This window comes from Vicugna pacos, chromosome 4, assembly GCF_048564905.1.
Source record: "Vicugna pacos chromosome 4, VicPac4, whole genome shotgun sequence".
NCBI classification, from domain to species: Eukaryota; Metazoa; Chordata; class Mammalia; order Artiodactyla; family Camelidae; genus Vicugna; species Vicugna pacos.
In genome coordinates this window covers 12052695-12080496 of record NC_132990.1, presented here as the reverse complement: position 1 = coordinate 12080496, position 27802 = coordinate 12052695, and the positions used below count along the sequence as shown (strand labels likewise).

Sequence of the window (27802 nt, the reverse complement as noted above, 5' to 3'; positions counted from 1 at the left end):
TCGGGCGGCTTCCGGCGTCTGACCCCGAGCTGCTCCCTCCCGCCCGCAGACCTCGCCCCGCCCCCTCGGCCACCGCCCCCCGCGGGTCGGGCCCAGCGCCCCGCCCCCCCCGCCCCGGCTCCGCCCCTCGGCCGGTGGCCCCCAGGGCGACAGTGGGAGGAGCGCGGAGGCGGCGGCTGGAACCGAGCAGCGCACGGGAGCGCGCCCCGCAGCCTGCTTCCCGGCCTCCGGTCAGAGCCCGCCGTGCAGTCCGCGGTGAGTACTACGTGGCCCGACCGACGTCCCCGGACCGGATGGTCGACCGCCCAGGCCCCGGCGGGGTGGGTGCGAGTCCGCCGCTCCCCCCGGCACCTTCCTGGAGCCGGGCTGCTGCTGCGCGCAGGACAGCCCCGGACCGGGCGGCGGGGGCGTCCAGGGAAGGCCGAGGGGAGAATCGGGGACTAGTTTCCGAGGACCGACTCCTCCGCCCGGTCTCCAGTCTGTGCTGCGCCGAGGCCAGGGGCCGGGGACTGGAAACGGCTCTCCTTTGCCGAGCCTGAGCCGGCCTCCGGGGCAACCCTCCCTGAGGCTGTTCGGGGCGGCTGACCTGGGAGTCCTCACCCCGAGGAGGGCGTGCGGGCCTCACCCGGGAGTCCTCGCCGACCCGGGGGTGGCCAGATAGGGAAATCCTCAGTGGTGGGGACAGATCGGGGAATCCACAGCAAGTGGCAAGGGGAAAATGGGGTGACGGGGAAGGGACCCTGGGTAGAAGGTTTGGGCACAGAGCCCATACTAATAGATTCAGAGATCAGGAAGGAGCACGCGCTGCCTTTCCTAACTCAGCCAGCACATCAGAACGGCACTTCTCTCCTGCAGCGTACGTAACACTCCTCACCCGTGTATGTGTGTGTGTGGTGTGTGTGTGTGTGGTGTGTGTGTGTGTGTGTGTTGCGGGGATGGGGGTTGGGAGTCGGGGACAAACTTTTGGGGAGCCTCAGAAATCCCTTCACGCTCAAAAATTAGTACACTAAGGAGCTTTTTTGTGTGTGTGGGTTATCTTAATATTTAACATGTATAAAACTGAGAAGTTTTTTCTATATTTAATAATTCACTTAAAAATAATGGTGGACCTATTATGCATTAACATATTTTTGTGAAAATAGCCATACTTTTCAAAACAGAATGTTACTGAGAAGAGTGGCACTGTATTCTATTTTTGCAGATCTCTTTAATGGCAGGTTTAATAGACAGCAGCTAGAATCTCTTATCTGCTTCTGCATTCAGTCTGTTGCAGTATTACATGTCAGATAGCCTCTGAAAAACTCTACCGTATACCTCTGAAAACGTGAGAGTGAAAATGGCAAAGAGCACCTTGCCATTATGAAACTGGTTTTGACCTTGTGTGTCCCTTGAGTCCCGTCCCACACTTTGAGAACCACTGTTGTGGGAAATACTTCAGAGGCTTAAGTGACTGGGCCTATTTTTTGTTTGTGATTCTTCCTGTGAATGGGAACCACCCCATGCACCGGTGGTGTTAACATCTAGTAGTTGTGAGCAAGCTTGACCTCACTCTGGAAACCAAGTGATAGGTCCCATTTAAGAGATGGTGAGCCCAGCTGGCCTCCTGAAAACCAGCAAGGCTCTCAGATGCCTTTGGTTGTTTCCGTGCCTGCAGAGCTGAGCCGTGTGTGCACCCAGATCGCAGCAGTGATGTGGCACACAGGACCTGTGCGTTCAGAGAGATGCCCGTGGGGAGCCCATGCCGTGGTGGGGGGGCAGCGGGGGCAGAGGGGAGGGTTGTTGCAGGAGCTTTTCCAAGTGGTGGAGAAGCGATTTCCAGAAGAACTGGGAGGCATGTTTTGGCCTTGCTCTCGTCCATGTTCATTTCTGTTTGCGGTTGTGCAGCCTTGAGTTTACTGGACTAGGCCTCCCCAATCTTGGGGCTCTCCCTTTCCACTTTCAGAGGGGTGTGTCCCTGCGAATGGCCCTTCCTCAGCCCCTGCCGGAACCCAGTGTCCTGCATGCTGGTGTCTGGTAGGTGGGATCCCTCACTGTATCGTTTCCTTCGCTTCTTGTTCTGTCAGCACAAGTCCCAGATAGAAATGACATATGTACATAACCTGATGAAGGTTTGCAAGACAGACATACCAAACTATTAACAGTAGCCAGTTCTGGGCAGTGGAGTCTGGTGGAAGGCAGGCAGGCAGGGAACTTGTACTTGTTCTTTGTTATACCGTATTTCTGCCTGGCCTGCAGCATTCCTGCGTTGCTTTTACAACCTGAAAACAGACAAACTAAAATCCCAACAACCTATACTTTATAAAGGAAGATAGGATTATTTCTCTGGGAAGAATGGTGGTATAACCACTCCCTCAGTTCCAGTAAAACAAATTAATTGTCACATCATGTTTCTGAACTAGTATATATGATACTAGTATCAATTCATTCAAAATAATATTGAGAGAGAGAGCCCTCTCAGATCAAAACATTTTACTGAATAGCATTGTTTGATGTAAGCCCCTGTCCAAGGTTAGAAGCACCAGATCAGAGAATCTTCTTTAATGAACTGTCATGCAGCCCTTAACTGATGTTGCAAAATGCTGTTTCATGAAATACCTTGAAGTACAATTTTTAAATTTAAAAGCATATTACCCAAGACTTCCCTGTGTTCCCTCTTTTATGAGGAGAGAAAGCATGTGTGTATGTCCAGGCGCACACATGCATGGACAGAGGCAACGGATGTGCCGAAAGCTGAGTGGTTTTCTCTTGGTAGCAGGGTACAGCTGATTTTTAAACTTTCTAACAAGTATTAAACTTGATACAACCAAAAATAACCCCTAGTGACTTGTACGTTGCGGACCACACAGTTGTCTTTGTTCTTAGAATGATTTACCACCAACGTGCCAGTAGCAGACGCCAGCTGCTCCCTCTCCCAGTGGGAAGTGGGGAAACAAGTATGGAGCGAGAGGCATGGGGAACTGAGAACGGTGACCCACAGACCTCAGTCACACTGTGCAGCATCTCCTTTCCCCTGTGGAGTCAGCTCCAGCCTCAGCCCTGCCCTCTCCCTGCAGCTGACCCAGAGGTTAGAAAGTTCTTATTGGATTAGCACCATCACCTGAGAAGCCATCAGCTGACCATCTCCCCAGACTGACTGGCCTTCATTCTTTCTTAGCATTTTTTTTATTGAAGCATATTTGATTTAGTGTCGTGTTAGTGTCTGGTGTACAGCATAGGGACTCGGTTATATATATTCTTTTTCATATTCTTTTTCATTATAGGTTACTACAAACAATTGAATATAGTTCCCTGTGCTATACAGTAGGCCCTTGTTATTTATCTTTTTTTAGCCCCTTTCAGTGGAAAATTGCAGACCAAAGAAGTGGAGAGTATAAATCCTCAGCTTCAATTATGAATATTAACATTTGGCCAATCTTGTTTCATCTAGACCTGTCCTCAAACTCAGTTCTTTTTTCCCTCTTCTAGGAGTTAGCATCTTCATTTCCAACTGTATAAGCTAACAAAAAAAAGTATTTTGTTGTGTCTTTTTAGCAACAAGCATGTACTGACTGCTGTAGCAAAATCTCTTCTACGCTAATGTCAGCACAACTGAACTCCTGAGTGGGCTCTGAACACCTGCCATGTGGTCCTGTTTCTCTGCTCCCGCATTTGCTCTCCTCCTGCCGGGTCCTCCAGCTTGCCTTCACCCAATTCTCCTGTTAAGCCTTTCTGCATCTCCCTAATTACAGCCAGCCCCCCTAGTTACAGCCGCCTCTTTCCTGTGACCTCTCTTACAACCCTTAGCATATTACAGTTCTTTGCTTTCTTATCTGAGTCTCCCTGTCAGATCATAATCTACCTAGTATTTATGTAAAACTAGGTTTTCCTTATCTGCCTTTCCCCTGTAGTGTTTAACAATGTTTAATGCAAAGAAGATGCCCAAGAAACAGATGCTAAATTATGTCAATTAAGTTCACTGGAGGAAATTTTTGATTATAAAAGAAATGCATCATGTTCAAAGGAAAAATTTCAGATATTGTCTAGGACCAAGAATATTTTATCTCACTTGCAGGAGTTTTAAAGCTTTTAAAGAACTGTGACAAAAAAGAATTTTAATTTGAAACAATATTAAAAAGGCAACTCAAAAGAGGAAAATCTTTCTTTATGGTCTGTTGTGATTTTTTTCACATCTGTCTGGAGCTTTTTGGGGTCTTCTCTGACTTTAGAATGCTTTTTTCCCCTCAGTAGATGAGAGTGGCTCTGACAATAATTTATAATCCCCATTGTGTTTTAAGATGTAGGTTTATATCTGCAGTAAAAGAAACAGGCTACAAATTTAGAGTCCACACGCCCCACGAAGCAAGTAGCTATCAGGCGCTCAGCACGCCGCAGCAGCAGCGCCTGCGCAGTGATGGAGAGCTCGGGCGCAGCGCCTGTCCCAACTCTGTCTCGGCCCAGACCTCCTGGGCTCCAGGCCCACGCATGCTGCTGCCTGCTGAACATCTTCATCCAAAATTCACAACATCTAAAACCAACATCCAGGTTCTCATCGCCATCACTGGCTCTGCCAGTTTGCCCAAATGAGGTCTCCCAGACCTCTCTTCCTCACCCACCCTCAGTCCGTTCTGCTCCCTTCACTCTCCCTGGGATCCCTTGCCCCTGCCCTCTTTTTCTGACTTGATGACTATAATGGCACCATAACCTGCCTCCCTGACACCAATCTGGCATCCTTCCCCCAAGTCAGCTCCCAACACTACCAGAGTGAGCTCTGAAAATCAAGGCAGATCTTGAAGAATCCAGCCAAGAATCCATTAATGATTCCTCCTTGCCTTCAGGATAAATCCATGCCTTTCTGCAAGGTCCCTCATGATGTGGGCCCTCCCCCTGCCTTTTCCTCTCATCTTAGCCCTGCCCATCCTGAACCCTGTCCTTCATCCACGTGGAACTGCTTTATGAGTTCCACAGGGTCAGACTTCCATGCTGTACAATATTCTCTGCCCAGAATATTCTTTCCCTGACACCCTCCCTCTATGTGACTGAAGAGCAAGGGGAATTCTTAACCCTTAATCCCATCAATGTCAGACCAGTGTCTATCAATGTGAGATGTATGAATGAATCTACATCAGTCCCTTCTCTTAGACAATCCAGAGAGCCCCAAGTACCAGATGTGTCATGGTCAAATGCTGCTCTATTACTTGTGACATCTTTGACCCAATAAAATGGCCATTGCATGTAGATGCCATGCTGCTGTGTCGGTCCCTGAGATGGGAGTAGAGCGTCATTGCTTAAGAGCTGGGCTTAAAGTCAGACGGACTGGCATTTGAGTTCCCTCTCAGTCTTGCTGTGGCTTTCCAGCTCCTAAACACATGGCTGTACCGCTTCAGGGAAAGAACGTGCTGGTCAGAAAATATGCTAGCAGTTGCCTTTCTTCTAGAAAACCAAGAAACGTGTGGGTTTATACCTCTGGCTTCTGGGAACTTGATTAGCATGAGTCATCATTCTTGAGTCCAGGCAGTGCTGGAAGTGGGCGGGGTAGATGACCTCAGAAACGTGGTGGCTTCATGGAGAGAGATGCTGCCCCAGGGGACCTCCGGCAGCCTGACATCCAGCCTTTTCGTGGTGATGCTCTAATTCCTAAAATCTGAGTTAGGAAAGTTCATTACCAGGGATCTATTAAATGAGTTCAGGAGCTTGAGGAAACCATGCCGCTTTCTTAAAGAGTGACTGTGCACCAGGCCTGCTCTGTATGCTTACAACCACTGCAGTTGCCCCCCCCCCACTCCCCTGCTCTCAGGACTTAGATGAAGTAGGGTTTGGTTGGGGTCTCTACAGGTGTCGTTTGTGAAGCCCCACTGGTGACGGTGGGTTGCTGCAAGGTAGGGGACCCCCATTCCAAGAAGGAGCTGAGGACTGACCTGTAAGCGGAAAGGATGAGGTCAGGAGCAAAGGGCTGGTCAGGACACCTGGTTCTGAGGGGGTCCTGCCCGCTTCTCCCTTTACTTTCCGGACTAATGTTTCATGACCCCACAGTGACTTTGTTTTCTCAGTGCATCTCCGGAATTATAAATCTGAAGTTCACCAAGACTTTTTTTGAAATTCTGTCTGTATCAGCCCACAGTGATATCAAAAAACAAAAAGACTATTTCTGTTCTTTGGAGTTTGTGCTACTGCTCACAAATGAGCGTAAAGGATGTGTCAGGTAAGCTTTCGCTTTTGGGAACTGCATATGATACTGTGCCTTTTTGGCCACTGAGCCTGGAATAGGGGAGCCTTAAAGAGGCAGGGGCTGCTCGATCAGACAGTGCCATGGCCACGGCCCCCATGCCCCAAATCCTGACCGTTGGGTTTGGCGGTGGCTGTGCACATCTGCTGAGTGAGTCATGGTCATTTTTGTGATACATCCTGAAAATTTCCAGTGTTACTTAATGAAGTTCAGGGCAACAGAAGGGCTAGATTTCAGTAGGTAGATACTTTTTTAAATGGTGATCTAATATTGTCACATTATGAGTTAATTTCTTATTGAACCTAAATTCTGATGTTGGAAATGTACAATTTAAACCAAGTGTAAAGTTAAGAGAGTACTCTGTAGTTTGTCCTTAGTCAGAGTCACTAGAGTGCTACTCCCCACCTTGTCTTTTCCTTTTCTACCCTTACTCACCCTGCTCTGGCCCCCTTGCTTTCCCTCAGACCCACCTCAGGGCCTTTGCACATGATCTGACCCCTCCTCCAGATTGCCATAGTTTCCCCCTTCACTTCTTTCAAGGTTGTGCTCAGTTGGCTCCATCTCAGTGAGGCCTTTGATCTCCTGATACCCTTCACTCCCCGACATTCCTCACTGCCCTTGTCCTGCTTTATCCACAGAACTGGTCACAGTCTGACATTCTGTTTCCATGCTTGTTTAGTCAATCTCCCTTCAGTGAAATGGAAGCACCATGACGGGGCTTTATCAGTTTTCTTCTAGGGCACATCCCTAGTGCCTAAAACAGCTCCCAACACATATTAGACTGTTAACATAATTACATGTTGAATAAATGAATGAAAAAATCATACAATTTTTTCACTTAGAAGGAACTTTTTAGATCATCAACTAACCTTATGTTAGAAACTGGGAAACTGAGGCACAGAAAGGCTATATAGCTATTCAGAATGAAACTGAATCAAATGATGCAACTGACAAGGGCTCAATTTCCTGAATATACAAACAGCTCATACAACTCAATAACAACAACAACAACAACAACAACAACAACAAAACCCAATCAAAAAATGGGCAGAAGATCTAAGTAGACATTTCTCCAAAGAAGGCATACAGATGACCACAGGCACATGATGACATGCTCAATATCACTAATTATCAGAGAAACACAAATCCCGACTACAGTGAAGTATCACCTCACACCTATCTGAATGGCCATCATTAGAAAGTCTACAGATAATAAATGCTGGAGAGAGTGTGGAGAAAAGAGAACTTTCCTACACTGTTGATGGGAATGTAAATTGGTGCAGCCACTATGGAGGATAGTATGGAGGTTCCTTAAAAAACTAAAAATGGAATTACCATATGATCCAGCAATCCTACTCCTGGGCATATACCCAGAAAAGACACATGCACCCCAATGTTCACAACAGCACTATTTACAATAGCCAAGACATGGAAACAACCTAAATGTCCATCAACACATGACTGGATATACAATGGAATACTATCCAGCCATAAAAAAGAATGAAAGAATGTAATTTGCAGCAACATGAATGGACCTAGAAGTTATCATACTAAGTGAAGTAAGTCAGACAGAAAGACAAATATCATATATCACTTATATGTGGAATCTAAAATAAAATGGTACAAATGAACTTATTTACAAGTAAGTAAGAGACTCAGAGACACAGAAAAGAAACTTACGGTTACCAAAGAGGAGGAAGGAGAAATTTGGCATTAGCAGATACAAACTACTATATGTAAAATAGATAGACAACAAAGTCCTAATGTATAAGACAGTGCACTACATTCAATATCTTATATAGCCTATAATGAAAAAGATTATATACGTATAACTATATAACTGAAGCCATAGTTTGTGGACCCGTGCTCTAAGGTTCTCTCAGGAGCAACTAACACATCAAGAGAAAAGACAAAAATCAGCATGGTAACTGAATGTATTCTTGTAGGATAGACAACAACCTCCAGCCCTTTTCTTCTCAAGGAGTGCCTACCCACTGTTATCTGGCAGACTGCCCCTCGCCCTTCAGACTACATCGATGTCACTTCCTCCCGGAAGGCACCCCTGGCTCCCTGGTCTGGTGCACAGCCCTTTCTGATGGCTCCCATGGCTCCCTGTACTGCCCGCATCATGACACAGGTAGCCACCCTCGTACAGTTGCCTGGTTGCCGTCTGCGTCTCTCACCAGGCTCTGAGCCCCAGCTGGGCAGTGCACATGCCACTGCACCATCATGTGCCCAGCATGTGGCAGAGGTCAGCTCTGTAGCTCATTAATAAGCAAAGGAAGAAGGTGGGTATACTGGTTAAGACAGAGGCTCCAGGACTAGTCAGACCTGGGTTCAGGTGACAGCTCTGTAGTCTACAAGCATCTGACCCTGGAGAAGTTCTAAGTCTTTCTGTGCCTCAGCTTCCTCTTCTGTACTTTGGGGCAACAGCAGTACCTACTTGAGGGGTTGTCACTACGACTACATGAGCCCCTGGCTATAAAGCGCTTGGCACCTACGACGTATCTAGCAACCCTATACTTCAGCTCCTGCTGTTATTACCACTGTGACCATTCCTGCTACAGCTTCTGTGACTGCTGCGACAGGGAGCAGTATGGTAGCATTGTGGAATCAGACTGCCTGGGTTTCAGTTCCAGTTCCATTTACTAGCTGTGTGGTCCTGAGCAGGTTTCTTACCCTCTCTGCGTCTCAGTTTCCTCTTGAAAAAAATGTGGATATCAGTTGCACCTAACTCAATGGGATGTTTTGGCAACTAAATGAGAAAATACATGTAAAGCATTTTAAATAGTGGCCTATTCCTAATAGTGTCAGCAAGTGTAACTATCAATTAGTGAAGTCAGACTTGGGTCCCAACTATTAATTTTACTGTCCTTTTCTATATTCACTCACTCCATGACACAGTTTATAAGCGTTCCCTGTGTGCTAAACATGCAGAGTTGCAACTATGACTTATTCTACGTTGACTCAGAACAATGTAGTTTGATTATAAAAAATTCTGGAGAAGCTTTCTGATGCTCTGCATTGTCTGTGTCAGTCCTGATGGACGGAATGACTTTAAGCAAACCTCAGTGTATAACCTGGGCGTTACAGATGCTCTTGGGTGGCACCACCCTTCACATAAACCTCTGTTTGAAAGGTAGGAGACTGTGTTTCTATAAATTCCTGTGCCTCCTGGCATCACTGGTTCCCTTTCTCCCAAAACAAACAGATGAAAATGCCAGCCCAGACATGGCTCAGCTCAGAGAGGTACTGTAACCAGGTCACAGATGAGAAAGGAGTATAGAAAGGTTTCTTTAAATATTTCAGCTGCTGTTGTCATTATAAATGTCTTGAGTCTGTTCCTAAGAGCCAGACTTTAAGACTAGAATAGTTTTAAGTTAAATGCACTTAATGTTTTCTACCCCCCATGTTTAAGGAATTTTAAGAATCACTTGAACTAAATAATAATTATTCTTTTTACTTTCTTTAACCACCTTTGCTATCCCATGTGAGTGAGGGCATATACTACTCAGCAAGCCTGCAGATGAAATTGCCATTTTGTATATTATCACTAATAAATTTGACCAGTAACACGCTAAGCCTTAAAATTTATACATTTTGTTTTTCTCTTTCACAGGGCAGACAGTATACAGAAGAATCAAGACTTGGAATTTGAAAGAAACAGAGAACGATTTGAATTTTTAAAGGTATGGGCGGAGTTTGGTTCCACTGGTTGATTCTTTATGTGTGTCCCATGCCAGGGAGAGGTGCCTAGGAGGTGAGCTACATAAGGTGTGTCTGGCACTCATAGTGTTCTTCCTATTTTTCAATCCTAGTGGGGTTCTCAGGCCTTTTGCAATATGCAGATTATTCCCCCTGGCTCAGGAATCATCCACCAGGTGAATCTGGAGTATTTGGCAAGAGTGGTATTTGATCAGGATGGATACTATTACCCAGACAGCCTCATGGGCACGGACTCGCACGCCACTATGATTGATGGTTTGGGCGTTCTCGGTTGGGGTGAGTGTTCTGCATTCCTAGTCCACACACGCTGTCCTAGGATGTATTGTGATTTACTCTGATACCATTACATCCAGGAGCATGAATTTGAGTGACCACAGATATCAGAGAGGTATTTTTGTCTGTTTTGTGTACTGCTGTATTTCTAGAACCCAGAAAAGTGTCTTGTGCCTATTAGGCCCTCAGTATAATGTCTGGAAGAATGAACTGGAATAAGGGGTTGGGGACATTTAGAATGAAAATCACCTGGGTTGTTTGTTAAACACAGAGCTTCTGGAACCCCCATTCTCCTTTTTAGCATCAAATCGAGGAAATTTTGATACAGGTGTTTGGAGGACCACACTTTGAGAAATACTTATTAAACTTCTGTAGAGGGGAACAGAGAAAAGACAACTGCTCTTTATGAAAACATAACTCAACTCTATACTAGTAAAACACTGTTACTGGAGGAAGAGAGAAGATGGCGGAGTAGAAGGATGCTCGCAGCTCACCCTCTCCCACAAATGCACCAAGACTCACATCCACAGACCCACTCAGCCAACCAGAGCACCTGCGGAACTCCGACAGAACATCGCCCTCTTCAAAAGATAAAGACGCCAATAATCTGGTAGGAGAAAAGGAAAAAAGAAAGAACAAAAGGCAAAGCAGAGCGGGATGGGTCCCGCGGGGAGGGAGCGGCAAAGGAGGATTGGTGCTCGCTCGCTGGGTCTCCCCTCTCCAACTGAGCGGCCAGCGGGACAGAGGGGGAGTCTCCGAGGCTCAGATCTATACGGAGCAGCCCTTGACTGACAGAACTAAGTTAAACGGGCACAGAGCGTCCCCGCGACACCCAGCCTGAGACGCGGGCCAGCAGCTGCAGGCAGGGCCAGGCTGCACAAGCCGGGTGGAGGACAGGGGTGGCTGCACTGATGCAGCCCCGGGAGACTGCAAGGGGCTGCGCGCCATGGCTGTGGGTGTACAGGGGAGAACAACCTGGGCCCTTCATAAAACAACATGGTTGATGTGCCCTGGGAGGAAGGGCATAAAGATAAAGAAGGACATTTTATAAAGATTAAAGGAGTGATACAAGATGAGGATATTACACTCGTTAATATATATGAGCACCTAAGTACATAGAACAATTACTAACAGAGAGAAAGGGGGATATTGATGGGAATACAATCATAGCTGGAGATTTTAACACTGCATTAACATCACTAGACAGACCTTCCAGACAGAAAATAAACAAGGCAACAGAGAAATTAAATAATACAATAGGAAAACTAGATTTGGTGGATATTTTCAGAGCATTACACCCCCCAAAAATAGGATATATATTCTTTTCAAGTACACATGGAACATTTTCCAGGATCGATCATGTACTTGGGCACAAAAGAAACCTCAACAATTTTAAGAAGATAGAAATTATCTCAAGCATCTTTACTGACCACAATGCCATCAAACTGGAAATCAACAACAGAGAAACAAAGGAGAACAAAAGGAAAGCATGGAGATTAAACAATATGTTATTGAAAAAACAATGGGTCAGTGAGGAAATCAAAGCTGAAATTAAAAAGTATCTTGAGACAAATGACAATGAAAGCAAAATCACTCAAAATCTATGCAACACAGCAAAGGCAGTGCCAAGAGGGAAGTTTATAGCAATACAGGCCTTCCTCAAAAAAGAAGAACAATCTCAAATATACAATTTTACCCACCACATGAATGAATTAGAAAAAGAAGAACAAAAAGCCCCAAAAAGCAGCTGAAGGAAGGAAATAATAAAGATCAGAGAGGAAATAAATACAATAGAGAGTAACAAGACCATAGAAAAAAATCAACCAAACCAAAAGCTGGTTTTTTGAAAAAGTAAATAAAATCGACAAACCTCTGGCCAAACTCACAAAGAAGAAAAAAGAGAGAGCACAAATTAGCAAAATAAGAAAGGAAAATAGAGAAATTACAAATAAATTAGAAATACAGAATACCATACGAGAATATTATGAAAAACTATATGGAACCAAACTGGATAACCTAGAGGAGATGGAGAAGTTTCTGAAAACATACTGTCCACCAAGACTGAATCAAGAAGAAACTGACCACTTGAACAATCCGATCACTAGAAAGGAAATAGAAATAGCAATTAAAAACCTCCCTACAAATAAAAGTCCAGGACTGGACAGCTTCACCAGGGACTTCTACCAAACATACAATGAAGATCATACCAGTCCTTCTCAAACTCTTCCAGACGATAGAAAAGGAGGGACTACTCCCAAACTCATTCTATGAAGCCACCATCACCCTGATACCAAAACCAGGCAAAGACACTACCAAAAAAGAGAATTATAGGCCAATATCACTGATGAACATAGATGCCAAATTCCTCAACAAAATTTTAGCTAATAGAATCCAACAACACATAAAAAAGATTATACATCATGACCAAGTGGGGTTCATCCCAGGGACACAAGGCTGGTTCAACATACGCAAATCAATCAGTGTAATACATCACATCAACAAGAGAAAGGACAAAAACCACATGATCATCTCAATCGATGCCAAAAAGCATTTGATAAAATTCAACACCCATTTATGATAAAAAACTCTTGCCAAAGTGGGTATAGAGGGAACATATCTCAACATAATAAAAGCTATATATGACAAACCTACAGCCAGCATAGTACTCAATGGTGAAAAACTCAAAAGCTTCCCACTAAAATCTGGGACAAGACAAGGCTGCCCACTATCACCAGTCCTATTCAACATAGTCCTGGAAGTCCTAGCCACAGCAATCAGGCAAGAGAGAGAAATAAAAGGGATCCAAATTGGAAAAGAAGAGGTAAAAGTGCCCCTATATGCCGATGACATGTTACTATATATAGAAAACCCTAAAAGGTACATGAAGAAACTACTAGGGCTGATTGACAAATTCAGCAATGTAGCAGGTTATAAAATTAACATTCAAAAGTCAGTTGCATTTCTTTATACTAATGATGAATCAACAGAAAAAGAAAGTAAACAATCCCCTTTAAAATACCACCCAAAGTAATAAAATATCTGGGAATAAATCTAACCGAGGAGGTGAAAGAATTATACACAGAAAACTATAAACCATTGATGAAGGAAATTAAAGAAGACTTTAAAAAATGGAAAGATATCCCATGCTCTTGGATTGGAAAAATCAATACTGTTAAAATGGTCATGCTGCCCAAGGCAATCTACAGATTTAATGAAATTCCTATCAAATTACCCAGGACATATTTCACAGAACTAGAACAAATCATAATAAAATTTATATGGAACCATCAAAGACCTAGAATTGACAAAGCTTTACTGAAGAGAGAGAAAGAGGCTGGAGGAATAACTCTCCCAGACTTCAGACAATACTATAGAGCTACAGTCATCAAGATAGCAAGGTATTGGTACCAAAACAGACATATGGACCAATGGAACAGAATAGAGAGCCCAGAAATGAACCCACAAACCTTTGGTCAACTAATCTTCGACAAAGGAGGCAAGAATATACAATGGAATAAAGACAGTCTCTTCAGCAAATGGTGTTGGGAAAACTGGACAGCAGCATGTAAAGCAATGAAGCTAGAACACTCCCTTACACCACATACAAAAATCAATTCAAAATGGATCAAAGACTTAAACATAAGACAAGTTACAATAAACCTCCTACAGGAATCCCACTCCTGGGCTTGTATCCAGAAGGAACCCTACTTCAGGATGACACCTGCACCCCAATGTTCATAGCAGCACTATTTACAATAGCCAAAACATGGAAACAGCCTAAATGTCCATCAACAGGTGACTGGATAAAGTAGTGGTATAGTTATACAATGGAATACTACTCAGCCATAAAAACCGACAACATAACGCCATTTGCAGCAACATGGATGCTCCTGGAGAATGTCATTCTAAGTGAAGTAAGTCAGAAAGAGAAATAAAAATACCATATGAGACCGCTCATACGTGGACTCTAAAAATCAAAAACCAAAACAAACAAACAAAAATGTAAATACGGGACAGAAATAGACTCATAGAGAATACAGACTTGTGGTTGCCGGGGGTGGGCAAAGGGTGGGAAGGGATAGACTGGGATTTCAAAATTGTAGAATAGATAAACAAGATTATACTGTATAGCACAGGGAAATATACACAAAATGTTATGGTAGCTCACAGAGAAAAAAATGTGGCAATGAGTTTGTATATGTCCATGTATGACTGAAAAATTGTGCTGAACACTGGAATTTGACACAACATTGTAAAATGGTTATAAATCAATAAAAACTGTTAAAAAAAAAAAACAGTGCTGAATTAAATTACAAATTAATACTGCTGATTTTTTGAGAGAGTGGAAAGGCTCCTGTACCATTCATGTTAACATTTAAACATTTGTATTTTTGTTATTTTTGTATTATACACATAATATAAATAAAATAGTGTATATATACTATTTATGAATAAATACACAAACAACAAACAACATTGTAGTGTGGTCAAAATTTTTTATCCAATTATACATGATCAAGATAAAATGTGGAGACCACTGCTCTTGTGAGCTGTGTTTCTGCCCCACTTCAGGACGTTGTTTGTACTTTTCCACTTGCCTGATAAGCTCTCAGCCTTTTTTAATCCCTCGTCATCATTGCTTACCTTGGGCTTATCCATATCTCAACTTAAATGGCACTTTCTTTGAGAAGCCTTATCTGTCCTTCAGAAGTTTATTACTGTATTCTCCAGTGGCTCTTTTTCCTTTATCTTCGTAGTACTTAGATGCAATATGCGATTCTGTATGCATTTCTGTGATATTTGCTTAACGTTTCTACACTCCAGCCCTACCGACAAAACAAAACGAAACAAAAAACTAGGCTCTCAGCTGCAGGAAAGCAGAGTCCATGTAACCTTGGTGCCTAGCAGTTTCTGACATATAGTAGATGTTGAATGAATATTCTAGTCATGTGCGAAGGAATGAATTTTCTTTCAAGCTTTGTTATGAATGAACACCAATTCAGGAACTGGTGTTTGGGAATCATGAGTTGGATTAACCTTTCCATTTTTACAGATAATGCAAAAGAGATGAAATTATTATGACTATTAAACAGTTCTGGGATAAGAAATTAGGTCTTCTCATTGCTCACTGAGTTATTAATACTGTCATGTTGTCTCAGTTTTTATACCATGTTGATTTGGAATCTGTGTTCTTTGCCTTCAAGTCAGTGATCGACTTCTCCATTCCAGAAATTATGTTTCATCCAGGGTTTTGTGGGTCATGAAGCTTATACAATACTGGGGACCTTTTCAAGCAAAATAAAATAAAATTATAAATACAAAATTGGATGCAAAACTGAGTAGGTAGATAAATATATCAGATGTAATTGCTACCCTGAAAGAGCTAGAAATAAGTTAACTGGTTATGAAGAAGTAACTGGGAATCATAGATACCATCCTTCTAAAACCAGTCCTCAACTCAACCTCCTTCTGGCTAGGTCCCAGTAATGACTGAGGTCATACCAAAAAGCTGCCTGATTTGACAGGAAGAGACTTGTCACAGAGGATAACTCGGAGAGGAAAGAGACAGTGATTTTTTTTTTCCTTCCTTAATTCTCATTTTTTTATTAAAAAAAATTTTAGAGTATATTTTTATTGAACTTAAGTCAGTATACAGTGTTCTGTCAACTTCTGGTGTACAGCAAAATATTTCAGACATATAGGAACATATAGCTATTTGTATTCATATTCTTTTTAACCATAAGTATACTACAAGATATTGAATACAGTTCCCTGTGCTACACAGTATAAACTTGTTGTTTATCTATTTTATATATAGTAGTTAGTATCTGCAGATCTCAAACTCCTAATTTATCCCTTCCCACCCTCTTCCCTTGCCCCCATAACCATAAGTTTGTTATCTTAACTAACTTTGGTTAACAAACTTATTTTGCAAATTTTTCAAGATGTATGATCATATGAACACATTGTTAGAGCCTCTCCCAGGACCCTGGAAGGAAAACATAGAAACAAAGAACCTTTAAAATTAATCGTACAGTTTTATAATAAACACTCCTCTGCATGTATGTTTTGTATAATAGCTTAGCAAGTTTGCTCTCCTTGGCCTGCCCGATTTGTTCTTCCTCTGTACTGTGTATGCCCAGAAAATTGAATTTATCAAACTACCAAGTTTCTAACAGCATCTTACTAGCTGGTCCACTATTTTTCCCACCGTCCTATTGATTGATTAATTTTGGCTTTTCTCCTTTAGGATTTCTGTTCACATTTAGAGGAAAACTATGTCCTGAATTCTGAACATTTGAAAGCTTCTCTGGAGAGCCTTTTCACCTCTGAGTCAAGTTCAAAACCTTTACGGCTCTTCCAGCAGAAAATGGCACACTTTATTATTCCAAGAGCTCAAATGCTACATATATGTATATTCAAGATGTAAAATTGATCTTCTAAAGAGTGTGTGTTCTCCTTAATGGGGAGGGAAGTTAAAAGTTAGAAACAGCAGGAGAGAAGCCTGGTTGTCCTACAGTTGGCAGGTGGGCCTCTCATTCTATAATGTTCTGAAGAATTCCTCCCTCCCCGGGTACATTTATATAGCTTATTTCTCTACCCACTTCTGTGCCTTGCATCTCTGTGTATTTCATTTGCCCATTTCCCATGAACCCTTGGCTCGTTTCTTCCCCTGTATTCACTTCAGTGAAATAGAGATCAGTGACTTTGGGATTAAATATACATTCAGTATTTATTAATTCCTCCTCTTAAGAACTATTGTATTTGTATACCCAGCTCTGTGACTGTGCTAACTCCACATCCACACAAGAACTACACCCTTTCCTCTTTATATTCTTCATATTGTCTAGCACAATGGCTTAGACATGTGAGGTATTAAATAAATTAATGTAAATTTGAACTGATCTGGACTGTTGTTATGTTGATTACTTATTAGAATCTGAAAGGATAGAATTCCAGTACTAAAACAAAGGACTATTAAGGCTACTGATATTACTCTTGTTATTATTGTTATTAAAGACTTTGTCTTGACCTGGTAGGTCCTCTCTTGGTGTGCATGTCTGTATTATATTTAAGGCACTTTCTTTACTTTTTGGTTATTTTGGTTATTCCTTTTTTCTAAGGGGGGTTTGCCCAAAATATTTGAACCTGGTTACATGTTGTGTATCTTTTTTTTTGAAGCTCTCAGATAGAATAAGCCTGACATTTCTTGCACAAATTAGATTTTTGGGGGGAGGGGCGGGTGTAGCACCGGGAGATTGGGATGGGACAGATGGGGTGAATTACCATTACAAAATGATACAGTGGCAGATGTCAGTTGGGCATATTATTGTTTTTCAGGGCAGGTCTGTACTGTGTTGTAGTGCTGTCACCTGGTTGAATTTAGGTTGTAATAATTATTTTAACAGATTTATACAGAATTGAATAACAGTGTTAACTGGTAACCACATTGCATTGTATCCCAGCCAGTTTAAATCTCTTGGAGAGTGAAGGCCAGCCAGGAGCATTTGTAGTCTTGTTAAAAACCCCCTTTTGAACTAATTTATCTGAAACTCTTATTTTCTTCACTTCTTGCTCATTGACCTGTTGCATTAACCTGTTGCATTTTCATGTTGAGTTTATCCATCAACATATGCACCTGTCAGTCAAGTGAGCATTTGTGTTTAGAACATGTACTAGAATCACATAAAGCATTGAATGCAGAGAAAGCACTGCTACCTGTTTTGCTGGAAGTAGACTTTGACAGTTTTCTTTCTTTGATGAATTTTTTGTATTTTCATGTTGTAAGTGGTATGGAGCTCTGCTTGAATTTAAAAAAACATATTTTTTGAGTATCATCATCTTACTTGTCTGGCACGTGCAGAAGCCTGGGGCCACCCTGAACTCAGCCAAACAAATACAGAAGTGTATTTAATAGTTATACGTGTGTTCTATCCCTTCTTGCTGCACCCATGTTGTCACTTATCCCCCAGAAGTTATTTATTACCTTCTTTGCTAGTGTCAGGCTCCTTTGGGGTAGTGTGATGACTGTATAGGTTTACATGACTCTCTTTCCTCTACCCCCAGATATGTATGTATACATATATAGATATGTATGTATTTTATCTATATATAAATATATATACACATATTAAAAACTCTTAATGATCAAATATCCATATTTTATCAATTGATGGTTTAACTGCTAAAGTATATCCTTATATATGGATTACATTCCAAAAGTTTATTTCCAGAAGAATGGAGAAGTTTCATGAAACTCGGGGGCCTAACACAGAGGGTCTTCTCTGTGAAGTCTTGTCATCTTGTTTGCAAACTCTGAGAGCTTTCAAGGACAGGAAACAGTTGAAAGTTCAACTATCCTCAAAATCCATATATATGTCATGTAAATTGGAAAAATACATTGAGACTTGTAGCTCAACATGACAGAGTAATATCGCTCATATACCCCTCTTCTTTTCTCAAATTTCCACAAAAATTAGGAAAATAAAGGAAGAAATGAATAAATTTATAAAAGCGCTAGGTGTTAGCAAAGGGTGCCAAGGGTAGGTTAGAAATTCTAAGACAAGTCTCTAAGACATAATGGAAATGAAACTCTTTTCATGAAGAAAGATACTCCAAAGAACTGATGATGCAAACAAATAAAAAAATTCCAGCATCAGCTTCTCAATTTCAAACAGTGAATTTCCTTCCCTTCATATGCACTCTTTTCAGGGAACATTTTCTGTTTACAATGATTTGAGCTCAGAGTCAGTAGGAATGAGAGCAGTTGACCTTGCAAATCTTATCAGAGAAATTAATTAAAAGATTTCATTTTGTCTTCATAACATCCTGATGAAGTTGATGTTATTTTATAAATAGGAAAAAAAATGACGTTTAGAGTTCACCCAACATTGTACTTCAAGTTAATGGTGAAGCTTTCACTTGCGTCCAGGTTCACTTGACCCCAGAGTACTTGTCTTAACCACAAGTAACTGATTCTTCAGAGACAGAGCTAGCTGTGTCTGACACTCTGAGACTGTTCAAGTACTCACCAGTAATAGATTCATATGCATTATGAGTTAATGTTGAGAGTTTTTAACATTTTAACAAAAGAATGAGACAACCACCCCCCCCCTTTTTTTTTTTTGGTATAACTCAAAAAGGATGCTAGTTGACTTCTGCAATGTGGAAGTTAATCAGTAAAAAACTCCGATGTAACCTTTGTTGAGTAGGGTTATTTTTTCCCTTCTCCATTCATAAAAAGTCAATGAATTTTGTGTTAAGTCATCAGAATATTAACCCAACAATTACACAAAGAACTGATGGACTATTAATGGACAAAAAATGGTTTCTAAGCTAAAATAAGAACAAAGTATGGTATTTGATGTGCCATTTGGAGCTGGCCACATGGAATTACAGGAAATGTTCTGAACTAGAAAACAGGAAGTTAATTCAACACCCCAGCCCCCAGATGTTTCATTAGGTTTTAGGTCAGCTCCTGGAGGGTGATTTTCCTCACACCATTAGGTGTGTAAATAAAGGCTGTGCACAGTCTCTAGTCAGTGGATTTCAGAGAGTAAGAATGGCCTGAGAATAATTCATGTGAAATGACTTGACAATAGCTTATGTAATCCTGTCTCTCTTCACACACACCCACAACAGGCACACATACAACAGGCACGCGCGCGCACACACACACACACACACACACACACACACACCCTGGTCCTAAGAATCCCAGCAAGACCAACTTTCAGCTACTTTTGTAAGGATACAAAGAAGAGAAAGAATAAATTACATTTCCAATCACAGGTAATCCCATAATGTGAGAGTTCTTAATATATCCATTGGATTCTAGAAAAATACATTATTCTACATTTAGTATTGATTCACTATTCGTTATTTCAGTTTCACATTGCTTTCTGCAGTGTAAAAAGAATCAACTCTGCAGAAAATATGAAGAATGTGGGAACCATATCCTAGGTCTCATCCCAGTTGTTCCTCAGTGGGCACGACAGATTTATAGCCACCATTGTTGGCACCACACCCAGATTACCCTCTTTCCAATCACTTTTTTCTTCACATGCTGCCTTGGTCTTGCATATTGGTTTGTCTTAGGGTCAACTATCCCTCGAATAATGAGACTTTCACATTGCCTGATGACATTGTTTGGGCTTTTTATATTCTTATGCTAACAAAGTATCACTTTATCCTTCCTACTTTTAATTTATTACAAAAGCCCCCATCTACTATTCTCACATGGAGTCAGCCAGGTTAATGGAAAATTTTCAAGCTTCATAGATACTCTCATCCTTACTCAAATCCCCCAGTAATGCAGAAAAAGATGAGAGCATGCAAGTTAGTCTTTTTCCTTCCATTTAGATGGTCAATTGATTTTTGACTTTCTGACTTATGAGGACAGCTTTAGGGAAAGTTACTATTCAAGAAATTTTCTACACAATGTTAAGGATAAATTGATTCCACATGTGTTTGAAGGCTCATATGGTTACATGTGGAGGATTACTTTATTGCTTAACATTAAACAAGAATGATACATTTTCTTCTGATTTTCTGAAATGTTATCACTAGCGTACAACTCCATGTTTATAGAGAATTTTGGGCTAACACAAGTCTTCTTGGAGAAGAATACTTTATTATGCAACTGAGTATAACTCCAACTCATGTGTAATGATTTCTTTTTGCCAGCTCAATTTTCTAGTTATTATTGATATCCCACATTTTGTACATATTGCTTATAATGAAGAATGCTTGGTCAGATAATTATTATGCTAGATGCTGGTAAATACGGCAACACAATCGGCTTCAAAGAAAGTTAGTGTACCATCTCATCTCAATTCATCACAAACCCTATTGGATTCCCTATAGAAACATAAAGGGTCAGACTCAGCAGGTGTAAGAATAATTCTAACACTGTAATTGCTTTTCTACTAGCTGTCATCACTGTGGAAAGGTGGTTAAGAATTAAGTGCACTCTTCGTCAAAATAGTCTATTAACTGTACAATCTCTTTTTGGAGCTTGTTTTTATGATTATCTGATAATTCAATTTTTCTTCTGTTTCTGGGGACACTTAATTTAAGAGCCTTATCCCACCTGTACAAACTGAGCAAAGTAAAATAATTCCAACCTGCAATTTAATTAATTAAAAATAAAAAGCTTTGTTAATTTTATTTTTGCATTTCAGATGCATTAGGGGATAATGAATTTCTCCATAAAAACAAAGGATGTTTTCCAGTAATCACTAGATTTTTCATTTTCATAGACACTGTAGTGTGAAACATATTTTTTGTCATAATAGTCAATGATTTTAAACTGTAACTGAATATTTAAAGTATCTGAATGCCATATTCGCAGGAGACACATTACTTTTAAAAACAGGTAATACTTAAATAGCATATCTGGTTTGAATGTTTATTTTAATTACCAGTTTCTTATTAATAAACAATTTATTATATTACATTTAGTTCCTCTATTTAGATATAATAGTATTTAAATCTTTCCTTCTCTCTCTCTCTTTTAAAACATTATTTCAGCATTGGAATGAGCTCCACCTATAAGAAAATCTATTTTATCTGTATAAATTGAAGACAGTTTTGCATTGGTTTTATCTGTGCACGTAATCAAAATTGAATTTTATTCTATGAGTTTCAGTGCTTCTAGTAGCAAATGGATAAGCTCAAATTCAGTTGCTGTGCTTGATAAGATTACACATTTGCTTTTAGTGCCTTCTATCTGATGTTGATTTAAAACAAAGCTTATTAAATCATGGTTCCCACCTATTCAACGGCTCCAACTGAAGATAAATACCATGTATATCTGCTTAATGTACTACATCTATAAGAGTGCATTCTCTCCTCTTTCTTTTCTTTTCTTTTTTTTTCTTAATGTGTAGGATTATTTCAGCTTTGTGTGATATTAAATATAGGCCCTTGATTTATGCTTCCTGTGTCGAGAAAGTTTTCAAGATTTTAGAACCTCACTGAGCACAAGCTTACATATTAAAATAATAATATAGTTCTGTATTTTTCAGAAAGCTCTATTTTTAGATAAAAAGGAATCACATGTATTCTATAGTGCTGTCACAGAATGTGGTTAACCTTTCATGAACCAAGAGTCTTGAATCTCAAAGGCAGGATAACAGGAGCAGTATATTGAGTGCTCCCATCCCTTTCAGCCTTCTCTCCTCTCTGTCCACAATTTTTTTTAAATCTGCCAATAGGAAAATGGGCATGGTGGGGAAAAGAACACTAAGCTCTTGAGCCTGGCTGCTGTACTACTTGGTGGGTAGCAGAATAAATCAGAAAATGTATCCCTAGTTCTACTTTTATTTCTTATTTAAACTGCTATTGTTTCAGAATTTAGCCCAAAACTCTTAAACTAAGAATGTGTGGTATGAACCTTTGCATTCTAAAGATTGCTACAACCACTGCAGGCGCTGTCACCACCCATCTTCGAACAATATTTAGAGTAGACTGGAGATTCACTGAGAAAGCCTTCTTTGGAAGAAACTTATGGGAATAAGAAGTTGTAGGATTTTTTCCTTCCTTCCGGCTGGTGGGAGAGGCTCCTTTCATCCTATCGACTACTGCTGGGTGAAGGGGTCCTGAGAGAATCATTCTAAAAACGTGGGCTGCCTGCAAGAAGGAAAGCAGGCATTCTATTTCTGGACTGGGTGCTTGTTGAGCTACAAATCCTAGTCCTTATCAGGCTGCTGCTGGAGAGGAATGCAGAAGAGTTCTTAATCCCCAGCAATTTTATTTTTAAGCCAACCAAGAAGTTGATGGCTGTCTCTTGCCTGCATAATTTAGAAGGTAGAAGATCCGCTGGAGTTACCCGCTTATGGCTGGATAAGGCAAAAAGTCAGCAAGGGCTAAATATTATCAGAGCCCTAGCAGTCTTAAAAGCAACTCACCCAAAAGGACTGGCCAGTGACGGGAGGGGCTTTAGCAGAAGGATGCTGGGAGTTTTCTGCTAGTGACAAGAGATGGAAGAGGGTGTGAGTAGCCAGACAGGGAAATACGTGAAAGATCAGGGAAGAGGGCACCCTGCAGGGGAGCAGGGAAGGAGGATATTCTAAGGAACATTAAAATGGACCTTGAGATAGAAAGTCAACTTTTTGATGGTGCCCATGACAGAGGGCACCCAAGAGCCACATTAAAACAAACAAACAAAAAAATGAGTAAACAAAAACTTGACACATAAAGCATTTGTATTTCTTTTTCCAAGTCTTTCTTCCCATGCTCCCAATCCTAGACAGTCAGAAGCATAAGAGGGGCAGTGGAAGAAATAGAAAGTTAACTGGATAAAAAATAAAATCAAGATCATGCCTCTCTCTCCCACAGGCAAGTCTACATGCCATCCATCAGGCCTGAGCAGAGCAGGAGGGGAAGAGCAGGAAGTCAGACTGAAGTTGAATCTTGGCCTTGGCGAGCCCTGGGTATAGTAACAGTAGATGGAGGTCGGGTCAGGAGGCGCTCCAGAGGCAGGTAAGCTGGATACTGCCGAGTGTATATGCAGCCCCTGGTGGGAGAAAAATAAAACTGCTTTCTGTTTCTCCCCTAACCTATATCCAGCCCAGTCATAAGTCAGTCCCTCATTTTGGCATAAATCGTTTTATCCTCTCATCTATTCCGTTGTCTTTTAAGAGTTCTGGTTGTCATTTTAGGATCTTCTTTGCTAAGAACTTATGGTTTGGAGGAAATAAACTCCTTCCCTGACTCTACAAATGAGGCCTATGGCTCAGGCCAAGAGACTTCAGCATAAACTCATGTCCTGGACACATTATTAGTTCAAAATGACAGTGACCGAATGTCTCGGGCTTGGGCTCCAGGGGCAGGTTTCAGCACTGACAGCGCAGCTGCAGGGATCTTGGAGGCAACGCCTGGCAGTGCTTCTGAGTCCCGCTGCCCCAGCGACGGCCCCAGTACCTGGGACTTGTCCCTCTGGCCCTGCGCCCAACGTCTGATCCAGCCCATTGGACTTGTACACCTGCTTCTTCTCTGACCTCTGGATTTGTGAAAGGTGAGATCACATTCCCATTTCTGAGGCAAGGGCTGCCAGAGAGATTGGAGAATGTAATGACAGAAATGTCTTCTTTCAGATAATCTCAGGACACCGTCAGCTCAACAGTTACAGAACTACTGTAGTCACATCTTCAGGAATTGCTTGCTTTTTAAGGATGAAAATGCTGGAGGCAAACACTGTTTAACAGGCAAGGTGAGAAGGATCTAGAAGAGAGAGCAGGAAGTAACCATGGCTCAGAGTGTGAGCAAATACAAGGAGAGCTTCAGGAAGGTTCCCATCTCTAGCCAGTATTTTTTGGATATTTTTGCATGAGTTTCATTTTAATTTGAAAGCTACTCAGTTCGCTACTCTTAACTGTAGGGTGGCAAAAGTGAAATCATTCCATCTCTTTAAAGTGGGAGCTTTAATGCACATTGCAAAATAGGTCAAGTTATTAAAGATGGCTATGAAACTGCTAGAATCTGTGTGATTTGTATTATATTACCTCTCATGAAAGAAACTGGGACCAAACATAAAATCACCAGAACAGCCAATACGAGTACCTTCTGTATCATCCATCCCTCTCCCGGGGAGTTTGAACTTTTCAGGAATGCATGTGACCAGTCATGAAACTGCATACTGACAAAGGTAGCTGACCCCTGTTTTCAAGTTCATGTCACATTAAGTAATTAGGGCTTGACAGACAAAGTGATTGTGAATATGCTGTTCCTCTGAGGAAAAGTGATAGATTCTTCAACTACATGTGTTTACATTCCAGCCTCCTGTGGCAATATTTGGAGCTGCACCCTGGTGGATTTGGATTACAGACAGCCCATACGATGTCTCATCCAACATTTCAAGGAGAACTTAAGCTATATTCCCTAGAACGTAATGGGACATTTGTATTTATCTAAATAAGACTTCCCAGCATATAACGCAGCTGCCTTGAAGCATGATTGCACCAACACCATGCTCATGTTAGGTTTATACCAAGAAGACCGCCAAAGGACATGAAGACATTCTGCAGTGGCTACAGACTCCAGGACTCCTGGAAAAACCACATGTGGTTTTGTATTAAGTTTCGAAGGAATGGTGTTGATTCTTGGAACCAAATGTTTTATTTTATTTTATTTTATTTGGGGTAATTATGTTTGTTTGTTTGTTTGTTTGTTTGTTTCTTTCTTTCTTTCTTTCTTTCTTTCTTTATGGTGGGGGTGCTGGGGATTGAACCCAGAACCTTGATGCATGCCAAGCAAGTGCTCTGCCACTGAGCTATACCTTCCCGCCCCCCAAAAATTGTATGTCCCATTGTCATAATTAAGTCTTCTGTGTAGAATGAATAGAATGTAAAATCTATACAGCTTTAAACTTCCTAAAGGTTGAATTTGCATCTGTTTTACACTTATATTTTTGCAGTTAATTTATTTGTCAACAATAGTAATTTTGTTTAACTTTTTTGTCCTGTTTGTGGTAAACTCCAGAGGCATGGAGATCTTAACATTTCTACAGTAAACTGTGCAGTTTACTTTACACTTTTCATTTAGGCCTGCGAGAAACATTTTCTCAGAAATGCTGATTAGCTACTTAGCCAAGATTTTGTCGTTTAGAGATCTTCCCTGTTTTATTTTGTAATGACAGCTGTTATGAGATTGTCTCTGTTGATCAGTGGATGACTATAAACAAAGCAGAAACAATTGGCTCCTAAGGGTAACGCCACTCACTTTTCACCATCTACTTGCTCTGTCTTAGCTCTACTAGTAATATAATGTTTTAAGGCTTTCTTGTAGAAGATTCTTAAAGGTAGTTCTCTACAGATATTTATACATTCTCTTTGAATGTGCTTATGATCAATGTCAGAGGAAAAATTTTTATTTGTTATAAAACATAAGCAACAGCTATTAAAATTGAAAGCTAAGTAGTTTTTCCCAAAATAGTGGTTTCTAAAATTGCCGGGGTGGATTTTGAGAAACAGCTTTCCTATGTCCTGCCCCAGACATACTAAATCACAAACTGTAAGGCCTCAGAATCATAAAAAAACCCAAAACCAAACAAACAAAAGCCCTTCCCAGTTTAGGGAGCCATTGTTTTAAAACGGGTGGTGCTACCAAATTTGCCAGAGTAACAGATCTTTAGGTGTTCATTCTTGTGTATTCAGAGGTCAAAATTCTAGACTCTGGGAGAAGCAAACTGAGGATCAGGTCCTACTAATTAGGAGATAAAGCAGCAAATTAAAAACAAAGCAAAATGACTACAAAATCGTCAAGTTAATTGAACAATTTGAATCATAAATGTACAAGTCCTCAGAAATGTATATATTTTATGTAACTTACAAATTATAGTAAATCCAGCTATTTTAATCAAGAACAAGTCAAAACTGGTCACCATAATTCTTTGCATTGGTATGGTGATTTGTTGTTTAAATATACTTTGATAAATAGAATCTCTTTTGTCTTCAAAACTGAGAGAGAGACAAGGAAGTGTCTGGTATTCTCATTTTGAGACTCAGAGTTCTTCCCATGACTGCAGAGAATTGGAGCCACGGCACAGAAGTCCCTGCATGCTAATCCAGTCAATCAGAGCCCAAATTTGAGAGGCAGAGTTTAGGAGGTTGCATTATCAGTTATCTCATGTTATTTTAGGGTGAATGGAAGGATATAATGCATTTATTGTAAAAGTAAAGCTTTACAACTTAAAGGGGAGCTTTATGTATCTAGAAACTCTCATTCCTCAAAGGATTACTTAAGAGAACAATGCTACATCAATGTTTAGGTTGGGAGGGATATTAAAGTTCATTTAGTGTAGTTCTCTAATTTTATAGATGAAGACCATAAGACTCAAGAGACTTGTAGAGTTTGCCTAGTGATTCAAAGCTAATCTGACCAATTTTGGCAAAAAAGGACATCTTTCCTAAGTTCCATAATTATGGATTTGTTAAAAATAGTAAACTACATTGGTGAGTGAGTTATGTTAGTTCAATTTGCTAATATGTTTAACTTTAAATTTCACTTTTCTTGCAACATAAAATATTTTGTAATGCTTTAAAACAAAGTAACCTCTTTATTCCCTAAATAAGTTATTGTAAAACTGTGATAAAATTGATAACTTTATATCTAAGGGACTTCACTCTCACTCAAATTACAAGTTCGCTCTCTTTATTTGAACACTGATAATGGCATTTTCAAAGGAGCAGCAAAAGTATAATATTTTCTTTTAGTTTCTTTGTAAAGTTTAACCGTTTTTACTTTGCTATTATGGTAATAGCTAGAAAATTACATAAAACAATATTTTGAGGGCGCGTTCTCCTAGTTGATTTAAATCACTGTGCTAACTGAAAAGTTTAATATTTCAAAAACTCCACAAGTTACTACATCGATCAGTATCTGATTCATGCATTGTGGATATAAAAATGTATTTAAGGAGAGAAAATTGATTCTATGTGCGTCTTATAATCTGAGAAGTTAGTGAATGTGGCAATATTTTAAAGGAGGGGGTAGAAAAAAATGTTCTGCTTTATAATCAAAATGCTGTCTTCCTACTATGAGGTCATTATATTCTGGCACTGTGAAATTCTTACATAAAGATGTTAAAGTGGAAGTAAA

The 27802-nt window shown here is 40.7% G+C and overlaps 1 protein-coding gene across 1 annotated transcript; it reads left to right on the top strand.

Moving 5' to 3' along the window:
* The first annotated feature begins 137 nt into the window (after positions 1 to 137).
* On the top strand, positions 138 to 27802 carry LOC116277825 (cytoplasmic aconitate hydratase-like). Its single transcript, XM_072959267.1, has 7 exons — positions 138 to 255; positions 9822 to 9891; positions 10021 to 10204; positions 23543 to 23686; positions 24031 to 24221; positions 24301 to 24416; positions 24982 to 27802. The coding sequence occupies exons 3-4, from the start codon at positions 10045 to 10047 to the stop codon at positions 23641 to 23643; spliced, it is 261 nt and encodes an 86-aa protein (XP_072815368.1). The 5' UTR covers positions 138 to 255; positions 9822 to 9891; positions 10021 to 10044; the 3' UTR covers positions 23644 to 23686; positions 24031 to 24221; positions 24301 to 24416; positions 24982 to 27802.

Bases quoted from the DNA above. Each gene is read 5' to 3' on its own strand.
- LOC116277825 (XM_072959267.1), top strand. From the start codon at position 10,045: ATGCAGATTATTCCCCCTGGCTCAGGAATCATCCACCAGGTGAATCTG. The intron at 10,205-23,542 runs GTGAGTGTTCTG...TCTCTCCCACAG, and splicing joins TTTGGGCGTTCTCGGTTGGG to GCAAGTCTACATGCCATCCA.